The 21,212-nt window shown below is 44.2% G+C and overlaps 1 protein-coding gene across 3 annotated transcripts in view; it reads right to left on the bottom strand.

The window, feature by feature from the left end:
* The window catches only part of CXADR (CXADR Ig-like cell adhesion molecule), a 95,455-nt gene that overhangs the window by 14,196 nt on the left and 60,047 nt on the right, over window positions 1-21,212 (bottom strand). The window contains exons 6-8 of one of the 3 annotated variants that reach the window (XM_029578851.1): window positions 15,609-15,747; window positions 15,083-15,257; window positions 12,018-12,157 (exon numbers count right to left, since the gene is read on the bottom strand). In XM_029578851.1, coding sequence (XP_029434711.1) covers window positions 12,146-12,157; window positions 15,083-15,257; window positions 15,609-15,747 — 326 coding nt within the window. In that variant the 3' untranslated portion in view covers window positions 12,018-12,145. Of the gene's footprint in view, window positions 1-12,017; window positions 12,158-14,424; window positions 15,258-15,608; window positions 15,748-21,212 lie in introns of those variants that run through there. The other 2 variants (XM_029578850.1, XM_029578849.1) reach the window with 2 other exon arrangements.

Raw genomic sequence — 21,212 nt, 5'->3', positions numbered from 1 at the left:
GCTGTTGGGGGAAATCCATCCATTAGCTGCCTAGACCCATAGCTGAAGATCAGTGCTGGATGGCCACTTTGCCAGGGGCTGCAGGAGTACGGTGCTGCTGCTGCCCCCCCAGGCCCTGACCTCCCCTTCTCTCGCCAGCAAGGCACCAGCAAGAAAATATACAAACAATAATAAAACTGCAAAAAAATAAAAGGCTGGGGTGAGGAGAAGAAAAAGCATAGAATTACTTTCTCAGCAGCATGCTCTGTGCCGTGATAGCAGCACAAGCAAACAGCTGAGTGCTGCCTTACCACTGCGGGGCGAGGGAGGTTACGCCTGCTGCAGTTTCCAGCCTGGCAGGACTCTGCTTTTAATAGCAGCATAAAGCTACCTTGTGCTGTGGCTGGGGTTGAGTGAGACAGTTAGAGTGAGCCAGCATGAGAGAATGTGTGTGATTGAGACTGTGCATAAGTGAGAAAACATGTGAAAGCAAGAGACTGCTCAGGAAAGTCACTGGTGTATGTAAGAGAGAGATTGGTCAGGGAGATGACTGGTGTGTGCATGTGAGAGATTGGTCAGGGAGGTGACTGGTGTGTGTGTGGTCAGGGAGGTGAGGTGTGTATGAAAGAGAGAAAGAAAGAGAGATCGGTATGGGAGGTAACGTGTGTATGAGAGCAATAGACTAGTCATGGGCCCTAAGGAAAAAGAGCGCGAGGACAGAGCTTCAGCAGCCACTGCTGCTTCTGGTGAGTGATATTGGCCTACATGGGAAAGGAGTAGGAGAGTTACTGGAGAGGGTAAGTAAAAGGTGGCTTTTTAAGTTTATCTTTCTTGAGTGACTTCCATTTTAATTATTGGGTATTATGTGATGTGTCTGCTGTTTGAAATATTTTGTTTAGAGAATTTTTAATAATTTTGTAAGTTTTGAATGATTGGATATTATTCTACTTAACAGTTTTGAAACATTTATATTTATTAGTCTAGTTTTAGGATTATTTTATATTACTTGAGAAATGTATAAATAGAAATGTGGAAACAGAAACTGAACTGGAAATAGCAAGAAGCCAGACTGAGTGTATGCAGTGCAACAACACAAAAACAAACACATTAGCTTTATGGTCACTTTATTCTGAATTTGGTGAGGGTCTGTCTGTGTTCTGCATGTGTGACCCAGGTAAGGGTATTCTGCAAGCTTGTAGTTTCTGTGTAGGGATCTATAGCAGCTTGGCTTGTTCTGTTTTCCTAATAGGAGGTGTATTGTTTAGAGCCTGGCTAAATTTTTGTAGTGTTGTCTTTTGGTAGGTATAGTTGGTTATTGTTTGAAATCTTTGCGCATTAGTTTGTATACATTATTGCAGATCCTGGGAGTCTGTTAGGTGCTATATTTCTGTTTTGCACTAAATGCAGAGTGGCTTTTTTGGGTTTGCATTCCAGTTTCTGTCTCCATATTTGTACTTTACGGTCTTTCTGTATTTGGTGAAGGTCGATTCTATGTATGTGACCAAGGTGAAGTATTTTACTAGCATGTAGGCATTTATAATCAATATTATTTTTTGTGTTTTCTCAATAGGACATGCATTGGTGGTAAACTACTGTTTTTTTCTTAAGGAGGGCTATTGCACCTGGTAGGAAAGTGTTTATGTTGCTGTTACTGAGATGACACCAGAAATTTCTTTTTTGTATGGTAAATTGAACAGGGAATGTCCTAGGTGTGTTCTGTACCCATTGTTGGGGGGTCAGGGTGGATCCTGTAGATACAGAGTGTATGTTTAGATTTAGCCTTGTGACGATCATGTGTTCAGTGTGTCATACATGTGAGAACCATGTCAGGTGTGTCCCAACCGAAAAAAGGTTGTGGCTTAAGGACAGGAGTTGGCCACTCCTGTGGTAGTATTTAATTGGTTGTATAAATCCTTCTCTTTCCCCCTTCTGGTAATATCCTGATATATGTTGGCTGCAACTATTACTTTGTCATCTTTTTTCCCCCTATCTACTTTGAGGGTTTGGCGTTAGATCTCTTTGTAAAAGTAGAAAAAGGCTGCAGCTGTGGCCATGGCTCAAGACTCCTTTGAACCAAGAGTGCCATTGTCTGAAACCAGGGACCTTAAAACAGCAGCCTGATTTTCCTACTCATCTGGGAGCATGTTTATACAACAGAAATGTGGAAGTAGGACCCTTGTCTACAACTTTGTAAGAGCCATGAATTATAAAATATGGTGCAGCAGCACAAAAATGAAAATAAGGTTAGATGTATTCAAATATTTTTCCCTAGATAAGGACATAACACTTGCCATACTGTTTCAAGTCCTATTTCCACCAGTGGCTAAATCCAGGTCACAAGTACCTGGCAGAATCCCAAAAGATTGAGAGATTCCATGCTTCTTATCCCAGGGGTAAGTGGATTTCTGCAATGTCTCTTAATAATGGTTTATGGACATTTCCTCCAGGAACTTGTCCAAACCATTTTTAAACGCAGCTACATTAATAGCTTTCACCACATCCTCTGGCAATGAATGCCAATACTTAATTATGTATTCAGTAAAATAAATAAATAAAAAAATTATTTTGTAGAAATTACTTACCTGATAATTTCATTTTCCTTAGTGTAGACAGATGGGCTCAGGACCAATGGGTATAGTGTGCTCCTGATAGCAGTTGGAGTCAGAGTCAGTTTTCAATCCGACGTCAGCACTACATATACCCGTGCACGAGGCTCTGCTCTTCAGTTTTCTCCTCGAAAAGCAATTATGGATATATGTATGTGTTTGGATATTTTTAATTAACTTGATTACTCAGATTGGTTGACGTGGTTTCTAGCTGGGGACCGCCAGGGCACTCAACCAAGAAGCACCAACACCTGGTAATATGGGTGTCTGAACTAGAGATAAGGGTTGGCATACCCATGCTTGTGTTGCTCTTGGGGGGGGGGAAAGGTTCCCCCGAGGATTCTTGATTATGAGGCAGTCATGGGTGGGGTGCTGAGTCCATCTGTCTACACTAAGGAAAATGAAATTATCAGGTAAGTAATTTCTACATTTCCTAGCATGTAGCAGCTGGACTCAGGACCAATGGGATGTACAAAAGCTACTCTCAAACCGGGTGGGATGCTGCCCGTGGCCCATTTAGTACTGCCCTTGCGAATGCTGTGTCTTCCTTGGCCTGAACATCCAGGCGATAGAATCTCGAGAAGGTGGGGAGGACCACGTTGCTGCCCGACAGATCTCTGTGTGTGACAGCATCTTGATTTCTGCCCAGGACACTGCCTGGGCTCTAGTGGAATGGGCCTTGACTTGTAGAGATGGAGGCTTGCCTGCCTTTACATAGGCCGCCTTGATTACTTCTTTGATCCCGCGGGCTATGGTTGCCCGCGAGGCCGCATCCTCTTGCTTCTTCCCACTGTGAAGAACGAATAGATGGTCCGTCTTTCGTACGGGTTCTGATCTTTCCAGGTATCGGACTAGGAGTCTGCCGACATTCAGGTGGCAAAGAAGGCGTGAGTCTTCAGAGTCCTTATGCTCGTCTGGAGATGGCAGCGAGATGGTTTGGTTTAGATGGAAGTGAGAAACCACTTTTGGCAGGAAGGAGGGTACAGTGCGCAGCTGTATGGATCACGGCGTGAATCTGAGGAATGGTTCCCGGCATGATAGTGCTTGAAGCTCGGAGATTCGATGTGCTGAGCAGATTGCCACGAGGAACGCAGTCTTCAAGGTCAGGAGCCGTAGGGACAGCCTGCGAGTTGGTCTGAACGAAGCTTCCGCTAGGAAGTCTAACACGATTAAGATTCCATAGGGGTATCAGCCACTTTAGAGGTGGCCAAATGTGCTTGACCCCTTCTAAGAAGCGGGAGATGTCTGGGTGGGCCGCTAGGCTGGTGCCATCCACCCTGGGTCTGAAGCTGGCCAGGGTGGTCAGTTGCACCTTGATGGAGTTGAGGAACAACCCTTTGGTTCCTGCCATCCTGCAGAAATTCCATGACTATGGGATTTTGACTGTCCACGGAAGGATGTCACGGTCCTCACACCAGGCTTCAAATATTCCCCATACTTGAATATTGTGGAGAGGGGACACTTATGGCCAAAGCAGATATAGAGGTAGCTTTTCAATTTCTCCCTATTCATCCTGTTTTCCTCTGCTTGGTTTTAAATGGGATGGCAGTTTTTATATAGACCATTGTTTGCCTATGGTATATCAGCAAGCAGGAAAGCATGATAGTATGTTATTCCAGACAGCTTTCATTTTAGCCTTCTTTGGAGCTTTGTGAATTAGTGAGCTGGTTACGCCTTTGGGCCAAGGTTTCTAAGACCAATCAGCAGTGGTGAGGGGGGTGGGGCCTGGTTCATTCTTAGCACAGTGGGAGACTTGGTGACTTGCTTGGTTAAAAACATTCGTCAGTATTTGGCATCTCACCCGACTGGGGGAGTTCAGTTCCTAATGTATGTTGATGGATGCCTCTTTTCAAAATATCAGTTTTCGATGGTTCTCAAAAAAGCTTTGATGGCAGTAGGTTTGGATGCAGGACAGTACGAGGCAGTTACTAACATGGCAGATGCTGGGTTCCTGCCATCTGTCATGGAGGCAAGAGTGGAGGAGTCGCCTAGTGGAGGAATAGCCTAGTGGTTAGAGCAGTGGGCTACGAACCAGGAGACCAGGGTTCGAGTCCTGCTGTCAACTCCTTGTGACCTTGGGCAAGTCACTTTACCCTCCATTGCCTCAGGTACAAACTTAGATAGGGAAATATCTACAGTACCTGAATGTAATCCACTTTGAAGCGCTGAAAAAAGTGCGAAAAGCGGAAATATAAATAAATGTAAAGGAGATGGAGAACTTGCGCACTCTGAGCAGTGTGTCAATCACTGGTCCTGAGTATCCACTCGTTTTCAGGCGAGACCTCTCAATGGCCAGACCGTAAGCGAGAATCGGTCCTTGCTGGAGTAGATCCGTGTGGAGGTAGGCCTAGAGGGTTTCCCGCCAGAAGTCTTTGCATGTCCGCGTACTAGTCTGCTTGGCCAGTCCGGGGCCACTAGAAATACCATCCCTCTGTGGTATTCTATCTTGCGGATGATTCCGCCCAGTAGTGGCCATGGAGGGAAGCATGCAGTAGGTCCTCCTATGGCCAGATCTGGGTGAGGGCGGTGATTCCCTGGGACAGCAGTTCCCATCTTCGGCTGAAGAACTTGGGAACCCGGGTGTTGGACCTGGTTGGCATAAGATCCATGGCTAGGGTTCCCCAGTGGTTTACTATCTGCTGGAAGGCTGCTGTAGACGGTGTCCATTCCCCGAGATTTAGACTCTCTCTGCTGAGGTAGTCCGCAGTGACGTTGTCTTTTCCCACGATGTGGGCGGCTGATATCCCTTGGAGGTTTGATTCTGCCCACGTCATTAGGGGCTCTATTTCCAGAAACACCTGCTGCCTTCTGGTTCCCCCCTGGCAGTTGATGTAGGCCACTGTTGTGGCATTGTCCGACATGACTGACTGATTTGCCTCAGAGTCTGTGACTGAACCGTAGGCAGGCTAGTCTGACTGCTCGGGCTTCCAGTCGGTTTATGTTCCATGCAGACTCTTCTTTGTCCCATTGCCCTTGAGGCATTAGCTCCTGGCAATGAGCTCCCCATCCTCGCAGGCTCGCATTCGTGGTGAGCAAGGTCCATTCCGGTGGGGATAGGCTTGTTCCTTCTCTCAGATGGTCTTCTTGTAGCCACCATTGTAGCTGGTTCCACACCTTCGCTGGTAGCTGGAGTAGTTTTGACACATCGGGTTCCACCGTGACAGTAGGGAATGTTGTAGGGACTGCATGTGGGCAGCCCCTACAACCCATGGGACAATTTCTATGGTTGATGCCATGAGTCCGAGAACTTGGAGATAGTCCCATGCAGTGGGAAGAGTGGCGTTCAACAATGCTCGTAGTTGTTCCATCAATCTCCTTCTCCTTGTAGGGGGAAGGGTGACCTTGTTCCATTTGGTGTCGAACCGGACTCCCAGGTATTCTAGGGATGGGGAGGGCTGCAGGTGGCTCTTGGGTGTGTTGACGACCAACCCGAGGCTCTGCAGTAGTTCCTTGACTCTGGTGGTTGCTTGATGGCTTTCCTCTGGCGATTTCGCTCTGATCAGCCAATCGTCCAGGTATGGGTGCACGAGGATTCCTTCTTTCCTCAGTGTCACAGCTACTACCACCATGATCTTGGTGAACGTTCAGGGAGCCGTAGCTAGCCCGAACGGTAAGGCCTGGAACTGGTAGTGATGGCCCAAAATCGCGAAGCATAGGAAACACTGATGGATGCGATGGATCGGTATGTGGAGATAGGTTTCTGATAGATCCAGGGAGGTCAGGAATTCTCCCGGTTGTACCGTCTTTATGACCGAACGCAGGGTTTCCATGCAGAAGCGGGGTACCTTCAGGTAGTGATTGACGGTCTTTAGGTCCAGTATGGGCCGGAATGTTCCCTCTTTCTTGGGCACGAAGTAGATGGATTAGTGTCCAGAATTTTGTTGGTGCGTGGGCACCGGTGTTATTGTCTTTAGGACGAGGAGTTTTGATAGTGTGGTTTCGACTGCCTTCCTCTTGGAGGGGTTGTGGCACGGAAAAATCACAAACTTGTCCGGGGGGATGCTGTGGAAGTCCAGGTAGTATCCCTCTCGGATGATGGATAGGACCCAGTTGTCAGACGTTATTTCGACCCATCTTTGGTAAAATAGGGCAAGTCTGCCCCCTATGATCTCTTCCTGTAGATGGGTCTGCTGATTCTCATTGCGTGCTGCGGCTGGGGCCTGGTCCCGAGCCGGCTCCTCTTTTGTTGTGTCTGTTCCGAAAGGACTGTCCCCTGCCGGCGGCTCGAGGGGTATGGTAGGTGTTTTTGTATGGTCTAAAATGATGGGATCCTCTGCCCTTGGGTGCCCGGGGAGAGGGACGTTGGTCCCTCATTTCTGTTCTCCGGTAGATGGGGTACTGGGGACGTGCCCCATTTGTCGGCTAATTTGTCCAATTCGCTTCCAAACAGGAGTGTTTCTCTAAAGGGCATTCTCGTGAGCTTCATCTTAGAGGTCGCATCGGCTGACCAGCTTCAGAGCCAGAGCTGTCTTTCTGGCTGTCACTGTGGATGAGAGGCTCCCAGCTGAGGTGCGTACAGGTCTGAGGTCGCGTCAGTGAGGAATGATATTGCCGGGTCTAATGCCTCGATTGGCGTAATTGCATCCCTGGTCATAGCCAGGCAGGCGCGTGATACCACGGCGCAGCAGGCAGCGATCGGTAAGGTCATAGCTGATACATCGTAAGACTGCTTGAGGATGGATTCCTGCAGTCTGTCATTGGCATTCTTGAGTGAAGCTCCTCCCTCGACTGGTATGGTAGTGCGCTTTGTGGTGGCGTCGACCTTTGGAAACCTCAGGAGTTCCTTCGTTGTGGCTTCCAAGGGGTAGAGCGCTTCTAGGGCTCGCCCTCCCTTAAAGGTGGCCTCTGGAGCGTCCCATTCCAGGTCAATCAGTTGTTGTACGGCCTGTAGTGTAGGAAAATGGCGTGAGGTCTGGCGAAGCTCGGCCAGAAAGGGGCTCGCCTTGGACTCTGCTGTGTTGCATGTGTCCGGAATGGCCAATGCCTTCAGACTCGTGGCTACGAGATCTGATAATTCGTCTGTTCCGTATCATGGTTCGATACGGTTCTGTTCCTGGAGGGATTTCCCCTCTCTTCCAGGGGTTCTGATTCCTCCTCAGAGTCATCTGTGTCCCCTAAGGGGAGGTATTTGTCCAGGGGAGGCTCATCTGGTGGAGGCCGGGGGGGGGGGGGGGCCTGGGAGGTTCTGGACCACTGGTGGGGGTTGTGGTTGTGCCACTGGTGGCCCTGTGTGTGTGGGGATGTGGGATTGAAGCTCAGCGAAGAATCCCGCCCAGGTGAAGTTGCCTGGGACCGCATTGGGTCCGATGGCGCTCTCCAAGGGCCCCCACTGTGGAGGGACCGAGTCGGGAATAGAGAGGTCCGGGGTAGTCTTGCTGGTGGCTCTGGAGTCCTCTACAGGCTGAGGGGGACCTTGTCTCGGTTCCCCCCCGAGCTTCTTCGCATAGCAGGCACAGGGCGGAAGTCACCTCGGGCTGTGCCACTCTCAGGTGGCATGCCAGACAGAGGGCTTGTCCCTTAGCTGTTTTGGACGGCGGTGCCATGATTTGCGCGTGTATCCTGTACAGGTGCGTGTACCGGGAGGCCTGGTTATGCGATCCGGGTGCGCCTATGTTGTGCACGTAGGAGCGGAAGATGCGACCGTGGTTGTGCGCACGGGCCTAATTGTGCGCTCAGCACCCTTGAGCATGCCGCTGTGCACCCGGCACAGATGCAAGCGCCAGGCCGCTGTGCGCTCAGCTCAGTTGCGCGGACGATGCGGCGACCAAGGGGGGGGGGGGGGGAAGTCGCCAGCAACCACGCGGTAAGATGGTGGCCCCCTCAAGGGGTCTCCATGTGGGAGGACCCTCTTGCCGGAGCGGGGTCTAGCCCAGACGGGGCTGCTCAACCAAATTGTACAGACGCTGGATGGACGATCAGTCTGGCTGTCCGAGCCTCGGAGACAGGAGACTTAAGGTAAGGTAGAAAACTCTCTCTAATCTCGCGCTTCCCGGTCCTCTGCTGAGCGGTCTCCGGCTGCAGGGGGAGAGGGAATTACTTTCACCGTCACGCTCTGTTTTGAACCCGCTGCCTCTCAGCTGCTCCCTTTCCCGGGGACTAAGTCCACGCCGGGACCGAGGCTTACTTCTGAGGGATTTCTGAAATCACCTCAGGAAATCTCGACTGGGGGAGGGACCCTTAGGTATCACCACAGGAGAACAGGGCTAGTTTTGGAGGTAAGGTTTTCTTCGTTTCTTCTTTAAATTTGGAGGTTGGTTTTCTAACGCTGTGTAAGCGTGTGTGAAGTCTCGAACTGCTATGGAGACGGAAAAAACTGAACAGAGCCTTGTGCATGGGTATATGTAGTGCTGACATCAGATTGAAATCTGACTCAGTGTCCAACTGCTATCAGGAGCACACTATACCCATTGGTCCTAAGTCCATCTGCTACATGCTAGGAAAATATATATATATTTCCTTTTAGTTTTAAATGTATTACCTAGTAACTTCATTTTTTGTGTCCCCTAGTCTCTGTACTTTTTGAAAAAAAAAAAAAGGAGTAAATAACCAAGAACATAAGATATGCCATACTGGGTCAGACCAAGGGTCCATCAAGCCCAACATCCTGTGTCCAACAGTGGCCAATCCAAGTCACAAGTACCTGGCAAGTACCCAAACATTAAATAGATACCAAACTAATATTCCTTATTGATTAAAGCAGTTTATGGACTTCTCTTCTTTTTCAAACCCAGTAACTGCCATTATCACATCCTCTGGTAATGAATTCCAGAGCTTAACTATGTGTTGAGTGAAAAAGAATGTTCTCCAATTTGTTTTAAATGAGCTACTTGCTAACTTCATGGAATGCCCCCTAGTCCTTCTATTAACAGAGTAAATAACCAATTTACATTTACCTGTTTCAAGTCCTTTCATGATTTTAGAGATCTCTACCGATTGCTTGTTCCATTCACTCATTTTATAAACCTCAATTGTATCTCTCCTTAGTCATCTCATCTCCAAGCTGAAGAGTCCTAACTTCTTTATCCTTTCCTCATAGAAGAATCATTTTATCCCCTTTATCATTTTAAGTTGCCTTTCTCTGTACCTTTTCTAAATTCTGCTATATCTTTTTTGAGAAATGGTGACCAGAACTGCACACAATATTCAAGATGAGGTTGCACCATGGAGCACTACAGGGCTTTTGATATTCTCCATTCCTTTCCTAATAATCCTTAACATTCTATTTGCTTTCTTTGCTGCTGCTGCACACTGAGCAGAAGATTAACATATTTTCAACAATGTCTCCTAGATCCTTTTCCTGAATGGTGACGCCTAATGTTAATGGGTTACTCTTAAGTACATCACTTTGCGCTTATCCACATTAAATTTAATTTCCCAATTACATGCCCCGTCTCCCAGTTCTGCAAGGTTCTCTTGCAATTTCTCACAATCCTCTTGTGAATTAACTGAATAGTTTTGTGGCATCAGCAAATTTGATCACCTCATTTACAGTTCCCAGTTCCAGGTCATTTATAAAATATATTAAAAAGCAGTGGTCCCAGAACAGATCCATAAGGCACTCCACTATTCATCTTTCTCCACTGGGAAAATTTACAATTTAGCCCTACTCTGTTTTCTCTCTTTTAACCAGTTGGCAATCCACCATAGGATACTGCCCCCTATCCCATGACATTTTAATTTCCTAAGAAGTCTCTCATGAGGAACTTTGTCAAATACAGTGTATCTAGATTTTCAGAAAGTATCATCTGTTTTTTTGGTTTTTTTTTACACCCTCAGAAAAATGTAGCAAATTGGTGAAGCAGGACTTCCCTTGGCTAAATCTATGTTGGCTTTGTCCCATTAAACTATGCTTATTTATTCATTAAGCAATTTTCTTTATGATGGTAGAAACTATTTTGCCTGGCACAGACTCCCTGGTCCGTAGGTTCCTGATCATCCCTTGATCCAGTTTTAAAAACTGGCAATACACTGGCAACCCTCCTGACTTCAGATATCATAGACAATGTTTGATCGATTGCACATTTCCAATAGCAGTTCTGCAATTTCATTTTTCAGTTCTTTCAACACTTTGGGATGTATACCATCTGGTCCAGCTGATTTGCTACTCTTTAGTTTATCAATTTGCCCTAGTCCATCTTCAAGGTTCAGATTTGTTTCAGTTTCTCTGAATCACCTTTAAATACCTATTACATCTTTTTCAGTTAATACCAAAACAAAGAATTCATTTAGACTCTCTGCTATGGTTCTGTCATACCTCAGTGGCTCTTGATCATCTAACAGTCCAAATGACTCCCTCGCAAGCATTTTACTTCAAATGCACCTGAAAGTTATTATGAGTTTTTGCTTCCATGGCCAGCTTCTTTTCAAATTTTCTCTTTGCTTTATCAATGCTTTGTATCTGACTTGCTTATGTCGTTTCCTGTTGTCTTATTCGGATCCCTTTTCCATTTCTTGAAATATGTTCTTTTAGATATTATAGCCCCTCACCTTTTGATCATGCTGGTAGTCGTTTAGCCTTCCTTCCACCTTTTCTAATGTGTGGAATACATCTTGTCTGGGCTTCCAAGATGGTATTTTTAAACAAAGTCCATGCCTGAGCTAAACTCTTAACCTTTGCAGTTGCTCCTTTCAATTTTTTCCTAACCCTTTCCTTCATTTTATCAGTTATCTTTTTGAAGTTAAATGCTGTTGCAGTAGCTTTGTTTAGTGCCCTTCTTCCAGTTAAGTCAAAGGGAAAAGCCTTTTAAGTAGTAAAACAAGCAGCTCAGAAGAGATGTGGCCTCTTGAATGTTGCTTACATTTCTCTTTTTCCTGCTTCAACAAATCAGTCATGTCAGTTTTTCATATTAAAAAAAAAAGTCTATAGAATCAAATCGAAAATATTCCAAATATGGGAAAGAGGACCAAATTAAAATTATTCATTTAGTTTAAGTTCTAAGACTAAATGGTTACTATTGCACATAGTTTTCAGAGCCAGAGCACCTAGATCTAAAAGTCACAGCACTTGCAGTTGCTGCTCTCTGGGTCATAAATTGGAAAAAAGGGACAGAGAAAGAAATGCCCATAACTTATAAGAGAAGGCAGATTAACAGAAGGGAAGAGGAAAGCTGGATAAGTGCTAGATAAGAAGCAAAAAGAGTCGAGTCACACAGCCTCTCCTTCACATAGGGGGAAAAAACTCCGCATTTTTCTTGTTGTATATTTTATTTGAAAAAAAGAGTACAGAAATATTCCACAAAACTACAAGAAATCTTACAAATGGTACTCCTAGAAATCTGAAAACTTAGTTCAAATGCATACAAGTCTTTTTGGGTTAAACAAAATCACCAAATGTCTAGCCACATAAAATACAGACGTTCAGCAATATTAAATCCTGGGGAACTTCTATCCAACTACAATTCAGTCCTTCCTTCCAGCAAAAGGTAATGGGGGCTCAGAGAAAAACCTAGGAAATTCCCACAATTTTTAGAGCATTTACAGAAGTCCACCTTGCTTCCTCAATGCTAAGAGCTTCCCCTGTTGTCTTTCAAAAGGAAGGCTGGCATGGAGCCTCATCCACATCATACGAGGAGCTACCATGACAAAGTCACAAAGTTGATGTATAGAAAAATAAAAAAAAAAAAAGCGTGAGGTTGCAAGTTCACTGTGCCTACACTCAGCAGCCCTGGTAGATATTTAATTTAAATAGGCAGATTTCATAAGTAAACACGTGCCATTAACAAAAGGAAAACCAGGCTAGTTTGTCAAATCCCTTGCTGCTGTGCACAAGGAAGAGTTTGATAATCACGGTTCACCTTTGTAACAAAAGAAACTCTAGCTTAATGCTATCCTTATCTGCAGTCACTTGACTGCACCAAAAAAAAAATTCAGGTCATGTTTATTTTAGAAAGATTTTTAAATACATCTACAGAAATGAACTTATGACAATACAACTCAAACACACAACATCTATCTCCAGATAGTTTAGCAGGAGAAACTTCAGATTGCTATTGTTACAGAGCTTGACAATTTATTTTCAAAGAAAAATATGTACATATTTTCACTTAACTGTAAGGTTCATATGCCAGTATTGTGCTTGCGTTATTTCTTTAAAGTTTGATCTGCCCTAAGGTATTAGAGCAGTTATAAAAGTTTTGACATTATATAATTTCCATTAATGAAACAAGACAAATCAAGTACCGGGAATCCTGAAGTCCAAATGTCAAGGTCTGTACCACACAAAGACAGGAAAAGCAATGTTTAACAGATTTAACAAGATACCACCATCCACAGCAGCAGTGCCCTATGCAAGAATTTACACAATTAGCAATCAAATGAAATGTTTCAAAAAATAAGACTCAGAACATCAACGTTGTTTCCCATTTGGATACGATGTGCATCTGAGAAAAGAAAAAGGGAAGCTGAGACTGCTTCTTTTGTACCCTCTGCTCGATGTGTTGGACTGGTGGTTGCTGTGCTCTTGCCAGACAGTGCCACAGCACATTCGCTTGGACTGGAGAAGAGTTTTCAGATTTTTTTTTTTATTTAGAGCACACAGCCCCAACAGATTATTTCCATGATCCGCAACCTTCCCAACTCTGCAATAAAGGTGAAGCACTGCTGCTAAAGATGGTTTTCTGCTCCATTTTTGATTCAAAATACTTGGCATACAGCCACACTTCCTCTACTGGACTGTGATGATGACATCCCCAAATGATTAATTAGCAAGCAGAGGATTACAAAAGATGACAGTTGCATTTTAAAGTATTCAATAATCAAGAGAGAAAAGTAGACAAAATGGACAAAACTTAGATAAGCTTTCAACATTTCAAGCAAACATTTGAAAAACTATTTTATATGGCTGTGAAATCATAACTGAACATTTGTTAAATAAATAATGAATTCACTAATCAATGAAAGTCATTTTATAATTTTTCTGATGTTCCGAGTGTGGTAGAGGCTGCTTTATGTGAGGAATAAAAATTAGATCAATTGTATTTTACAAATTATCGCAATTCTTTACCAAAAAGTTAGTTTATGCACCAGAAATATCAAAATCAAACTACAATCCAGTATAAATCATTATCAAAAAAGGCACCTAGAGGTCTGACTGATGAAGTTCTCACACCAACAGATGGATCAATGAGGTATGTTATTTTATATTCAGCATTTGCTGAGGAGATATCCAGCTTTTAAATTACCTCCTTCTAGATCAAAACTTCATACTAGTCTCTCTAGATAATGTTCAGGAAGGCTAAATTACAAACCTCCTTTTTGCCATATATGTAAAAAAAAAAAAAAAAATGCAATTGAAATGCTGAGGGATCATGTATATTGAGAAACTATTGCTAGTGTCATCCTCCATACGTTGCTGACAAGGCATACTGTGGTCATTTACAAAATTACAGCAATTGTTTAGGAAGGCTAAACCACCTTTTTGCCATGTATGTAAAGGAATGTAATTGAAATGCTGAGAGGTCATGTATAATTCAAAACTATTGCTAGTGTTATCCTTCATACGTTGCTGACAAGGCATACTGTGGTCATTTACAGAGTTACAGCAATTAAATCAGAGTTGAGACAAAGCTGCAGTACTGTATTTGGAATGAACATGCATCCCTTCAATGTGTAGGTATTCTTTTTCTGAACTCTAGAAGTAGCCTAGATCAGCAGAGAAAGCTTCACATATACTTCTAGGTAAAGCTTACTGGTTACATGTCGTCATCCTCTCACCACAAAAAGTAGGAATCATTCTCTCTCTACTCCATGCAGGAGTTGGTTGCACAATGTCAGTAGGGAGCTATCAATATTGCTCAACTTCTTCCATATGTAACAAACTCGGTATTTGCCTGCCTAGGTCCCCACTTGATGCCAGAATCAATGAAGCCAGTTTTTTTTTTTTTTTTTTTTTTTAAACTAGCATTTTATTCTCTAGAGTTACAAACTTTGGATTCTGACATCAATAGACTGAAAAAAATGGGCATGGTTCTATAATAGAACATGCGTATTATGGATAACATGAACAGTACAGTTACTGTGCGAGATCCTAAAGCCTCTCCCTCCATGTGCTATCATGTGAACTAGTTTTGGGCTAGCTAGAACATCTTCCTAGAGTACAGTAAAACCATCATTACCACAAAGTTCACCTGCTTCAAAAGCTCAATGTCAGGCTAATGCAGTACTGAGCTGTTTAGGACCCCACTCTGCTCAATAACTCCAGACAACTTGTAATTCAGAGATGTCCATGAACTCCGGCAAAAATGGTCTACTTAGAGCACCAAAAGCTGAACAGAAAGCTGATTTATAACAAAGCAGATCAGAAAAAGTCTATTTACAGGTCTCCAGGTGCAATGTTAGTGTTACATACTTGTTATATAGTGTTTGATTCCAGTTCAACAGAACACAGATACCACCAGCATTTACCATCTAAAAGTAATCTACACAATTGAACCATCCTTGCTTTGAGCTGGAATCATCACTGGGACAGCTCCCATGCGACTGAGATTAGGAGCAGCTACCTTTGCTGGTGCATGACTGGGAGGTCTTTCCAACTCTTCAGCTGGTACCTTGTTGTACAGCGTCTTGCTATATCCTTCCATGTTAGAGGGAGACATCGACCCCAGAGAGGAGCGATTGCTGCCAATGTAACTGTGAACTGTTGAAGTACGGCTCTTTGGAGGAGCCACATCCTCCCTACAATTTAAAACTCAAAATGAAATTATCTTGCAGTACATCACAATTACCTGAAAAATTTCAATGGAGGCTTCATAGAGATCAACAAGTAATGAAATTGCATTTTAAATAGGAAAATCTCTTTAACAAAATAACCTTGTTCAACATTTCACAGACTAGAACAACCATTTGTCATATTAGTATATCTTTTTGGAGAAATAGTTGTGACAAGACAGTTCATAAAGCCTTGACTCAGTATGTACCTCAAACTACAGCCCCAGAAAAGTGGAAAAAAACCCCCAAACAAACCCAGACCCCAAAGACAGTCGTGTCAGTAGGAAAAAAAATAAATAATGCAGTTGATGTTTTTACCTGATCTCATGTGGAACTTCTTTTTCATATTTTTTCTCCTTTTGCTTTCTACAGCAGCAAAAAATGAGGACACTGAGCAACACCAGACCCAGCAGGGTTCCTATCACAGCTCCAGCAATTGCACCAGCTGTGTTGGAAGCTAGGAGAGCAAATGACAAGGTTTTAAAATGAAGTACATGGTATCACAGAGCTAACTCAAATGGTCTCTGTATACTCCAAACCATTTTGTGCAAATATCTGACTTCAATATTTACCTAGAGGTTTGAATTTTTAATGTGGTTATTTTATTTTTTTAATCTTTTCACTATTGCATAGCAAGCAAAGCAAGAACTGAGCAATCTCTATATTGTCCAGTAAGCAATAGACAACAAAGTTTAGATTGAATCTCCTCTAGGATACTGAGCACATGCAAACTGGGACCCAGAATTCAGGTGTTAAAAATGCAAAGCTGCTTTAACAGAGTTAATGCTAGTCATTTGTCACTTCCAATAAAGGTGCAGTTAGCCCTCCAATTCCTATTGTCCTTTTTTTGAATGTGTCAAAATGATTTCATAAGTTTTCAATATATTATGCTTTTTTTCCCCTATAGAATAAGTTATGTACATCATTTACTTATTGGATAATCTCAATGCCTGAAAAGATTCCTGGTACGGAATCAAAAATACATCCATGGACTGAGATAGCATTCTTTTGCTTCTGGTGTTGTCTACTGACATTCTTAGGTGACAGGATGTGCTCAAGTAAGGCAGATTCTCAGTGCTTCTTAGAACATCCAGTGCGCTAGGACATTTAGCTTCACAGGCAAGCCAGGAACTCTGAAGTCCCTTCTCCAGTAGCACACAAAAATTAGGGCCATCTCTTCGAGGCTCAAACAATGAAAAACCAGCACTCCTTTTAAAGTGTTCATAAGAAACTTAATACTGTCACAGTCACAGTCACATTTCAGCTCATTACCAAAAGTTCCGAGCCATAATAGACCAATGTGGAAGTAAAAGTTTGTTATGATTAAACAAAAAACTGACATTCGGTATTTAGAATGATTAGATGCTTTGGACTCACATCTAGCTATAGCAGCCAATGGACTTTAGAAGGAAAACATGCTGATAACCAAGAATTCTTTTATCAGACGTTAAGACACTCTAAACTAAACTATGGAGAAGGAGCCTCGAGGTACTGAACTAGAGCAGGGTGGGGATTATCACCACCCAGAAAATGAAGGTTGTAGTAAAATATTTCCCTGTACACTTTTAATGCTGCTTGTTGCTTCGTGGAAATAAAAACATACAATTATATCTATACCCCATAAGTTGTGCTCATAAGTTCACATACCCCTGGCAGAATTTGTAACTGTGTAACATTTTAAGAAAACAGGAGTGATCAGACAAAATGCATTTCAAATTAAACTATTATGCATCACAGAACAGCAGTCATTAAACAAACCATAGCAATAAAGGAAATAAAATGGTCCCGTTTAAAAGTTTGCACACTCTTAGTTCTTAATATTTACTTCCCTCTTTTGCATCAATGACAGCTTGCAGTTGGAGATAGTTGTGAATGAGGTCCTTTATTGGCAAAGCTGCCCATACTTGGCAACAAGTCTCCAGAGCCTGTAAAATGAAGGGCATGCTCGAGTTCTCCACAAAGTGGCTCAATGATGTTGAGGTCAGCGCCACTCCAGAACCTTCACTTTTTTCTGCTGCAGCCACTGAAGGGTCGATTTGGCCTTCTGTTTCAGACTGGCATGTTGGAAAGTCCAAGTGCACCCCATGCACAGCTTCTTGGCTGATGAATGCAAATTCTCCGCCAATATTTTCTGGTAAGATGCCACATTCATTCTGCCATCAATTCTGACTAAATTCTCTGTACCACTAACTCACACCCCCAAAAACAGCAGAGATCCACCTCCATGCTTCACTGTAGAATAGTGTGCTTCTCATAGGAAAATAGGTTCCTACCTGCTAATTTTCATTCCAGAAGTACCACAGATCAGTCCAGACAAGTGGGTTTTGCATCCCTACCAGCAGATGAAGGCAGAGAAATAAAAACTGAGGTACTGCTACATAACCAAGAAAGCCATCTGCAGTCCCTCAGTGTTGACCTGCACCCAAGCCAACTACAGATTAACAACTCTTTAAACAAGGGCGAAAGCCAAACCCAAAAGGTTGGAGCCCCCCAAACAGAAAAAACACAACTCAACACAAGGGGCTAAACCACAATCTGACAAAACTTCTTAGGTTCTGTATATATACATTCTGACAGTACTTTCCAGTAAGCATGCCAGAACACAGACTTGCCGTAACAGTCTTGAGAACATTAAAGGGCTGGTCTCTGGATTGATCTGTGGTACTTCAGGAATGAAAATTAGCAGGTAAGACCAATTTTCCTTTTCTGTTCATACCCCAGATCAGTCCAGACAAGTGGAATGTACCAAAGCACCCCTACACTGGGTGGGCCGGCAAAAGACCGTAATGGCAAGATAAAGGGTGAAGAGAAGACCATATCACCTGCTCTACAAATCTCCTGCGGAAACACTGACACTTGACCCATGACGCTGCTTGTACTAGTAGAGTGCGTACGCAACACCTCTGGAATTCTTCTCCTCTTACAAAGGTAGGCCAAAACTATAGCTTCCTTTAACCAACACACTATTGTGCCCTTGGAGGCTTTTTCAATCATTTCTGGCACCTCCAAATAATATGAACAAATGATCCGACCGCTGAAAACAGTTTGTGACCTTTGCCTCTGGTGACTCAGCAGACCAATTCAGGAAGGCAGGAGCTCCCCAATCTGATTCAGGTGAAATGAAGATGCCACCTTAGATAGGAACGAGAGTACCATTCGCAAAGACACCTCATCTGAAATCTTCAGAAATGGTTCTCTACAAGACAAAGCCTGCAGCTCCAAGATCCTTCTGAACAACAAATCGCCACCAAAAATACCTTCAGCATGAGGTCCTTTAACACCACCTTCCTCAACGGCTCAAAAATAGAGGGCCACAAAAGCACCCACATGACCAAATTTAAACTCCACACAGGACCCAATCTATGCACCGGCAGCCAGATGCTCAACCCCCTTCAAAAATCTCAACATCCAGATGTGAGGCCAATGACTTTTTCCCCAGAGTATACCTCAGATACCCCACGGCTGTCACCTGAACCCACAAGGAATTGAAAACCAAGCCCTTGAAAATCACAGGCTGAGCATATCCTTGTCGTCACAAGTGCTTGCTCTCAAATGTCAAGTCGCAAGACAAAAGTGATCCGCCTGATCCGAGAAAATAGGACATTGCCTTTACAGCCCTTGCAAATGAGCCAATCTCAGGGACCTGTCAATTGAGTGCTGAACCAAATCTGCAAACCACGGATGATGCAGCCTTTCTGGCACCACCAATACCACCTGGCCCAGATGCCTCTCGATGCGCCTAAACACTCGACCTATTAACAGTCACTGAGGGAACACGTACAGCAGGATACCTTGTTGGCCATGGAAGAACCAGAGCGTCTATGCCCTTGGCTGCAGATTAAGAAACTTGCTGCCTTGGTGTTGCTCCTTGACATCAGATCCAGATGAGGACTGCCTCAACGAGATTGGATAAGGCCAGAGGCCTCCTATGACAGCTTCCATTGTCCTGGGACCAACCGTTGCCGCTGAGATAGTCCACATGCACATTATTCACTCACGCAACATGTGAAGTGGCTATCCCCGGCAAATGTTGTTCTACCCTGGCAAAAATGTCCTGGGCTCCTTGGGCAACCGTGCAACTCTTCGTTCCCCCTTGCCGATTGATATAAGTCACCGTTGTTGCATTGTCCGAAAACGCGGACCATTTGACCTCAGACTTGTGGAAGAAATTCCACCAACACCCTGCACACTATTCTCATTTCCAAGCGATTGATAGACCAGGATGCTTCCATTGGCGACCACAGTTCTTGTGCCATCTGTTCTTAACAGATCACCCCCCCCCCCAACCCTCGAGATTGGTATCTGTAATACTTATAATCCAGTCCAGAACCTCCAGACCCATCTCCTTCTCCAAACTGGGCTGACACAGCCACAAGAGACTGGACCTGGAAATAGCCTGCAACAATAAAGGCAGATGAAACTCTTCCAAAAACAGATTCCATCGTGACAGCAACATCCCCTGTAGAGGGCGCATGTGGTCAAAAGCCCATGGTATCAAATTCAATGTAGATGCCATTGAACCCAGGACCTAAAGATAATCCCAAGGCCTGGGCACTAGCATCCGCAAAATCTGCACCACTTGGGATTTTAATTTCTGAATCTTCTCAGAGATGAGAAACTGTCGAGTTGACTATCGAACTTTGCCCCCAAGTATTCCAGCATCTGGGTGAGGATCAGGTGACTTCGCCAAATTCGCCACCCAGCTCAAGGACCGCAACATATCCATTACCATGGGCACAGACTGCTAGCATACCTCCTCTGATTTCCCTCAGAGGAGCCAGTCTTCCAGATAAGTATAAACTAGGATCCCTTCCCTGCGGAGAGTCGCTGCCTCCATCACCATCACCTTTGTGAACATGCAAGGTGCAGTGGCCAAACGAAACAGAAGGACCCAAAACTGGGGGAAAAAAAAAAAAAAAAAAAAAAGTTACCCATTCGTGAAGAACAAAGTTTCTTCGTGTTATGGTTCTGGGGTATGTGCAGATAGGCTTCCATCAAGTCCAGTGAGGCCAATAAAACTCCACATGTTGAACTGCTGTGATCACTGTCTGCAACGATGCCATAGGGAAAAAAACAGGGAACTTGCAGTATCACATTTCACCTTTTGCAGATTGAGGATGGAATGAAAGGCTCCTTCCTTTTTTTTTTTTGGCACAACACAGTAAATAGAGTACCTCCCACGACCACGCTCCCTGGCTGCCACCAGTACTATCATGCCAGCAACTGAAGGCGACACGTGTCCTGAATTACTGCTTGCTTGCCTCGGACCCTGCAATGAGACACCACGAAAGCTTCCGCGATGGGGCAAAAAATTCCTAAAGCATAGCCGTCCCTTATTACCTCTAGGACCCATTGATCAGAGGTAATCCTGGTCCACTCTTCGTAAGACAGTGATAGATGGCCTTCCACCGCCATCTCAAGAGAATGGACCAGCCTGGCTTCATTATGAAGCCTTACTGCTGCCGACCCCCTGATTGGAGCCTTCACAGGGAAGTCTATGAGTGCCTCAAAAGGACCGCTGCCTACTGGACCCCTGGTTCTGCCCAAAGACAGTGCAGAACCCTTACTGGGACAAAAACTGTTGCACCTCCCAAAACCTAGAGACTGTCATGTTATCCTTCAGCAGCTTATTTCCTTGAGACTCCCTGAAAACCTTCAACTATTTCAGGTCCACCCTGAACAATTTTCCTTCCTTTAAAGGAAAGATTTCAGAGCTGAGACTTGGACCACATAGCTGACCAATTCCGCAACCACAGCAGATGTCGCACTGAGACCGCTATGATCATATTCCTGGCTGAAGTCATAAAATGCATCAGCCACGTATACAATCCTGGCTATTAACACCAGCATCTGTTGAAGACTTCTCCTGAAACTTCTGGACTCAGCATAAACAGGCCCTCTGCACCATACTTCCACAGATAG

Source organism: Rhinatrema bivittatum, chromosome 15 (genome assembly GCF_901001135.1).
Source record: "Rhinatrema bivittatum chromosome 15, aRhiBiv1.1, whole genome shotgun sequence".
In the NCBI taxonomy this organism is placed as follows: domain Eukaryota; kingdom Metazoa; phylum Chordata; class Amphibia; order Gymnophiona; family Rhinatrematidae; genus Rhinatrema; species Rhinatrema bivittatum.
Note: the sequence above shows the minus strand (reverse complement) of the source record. Positions and strands in the feature narration are given on the sequence as shown.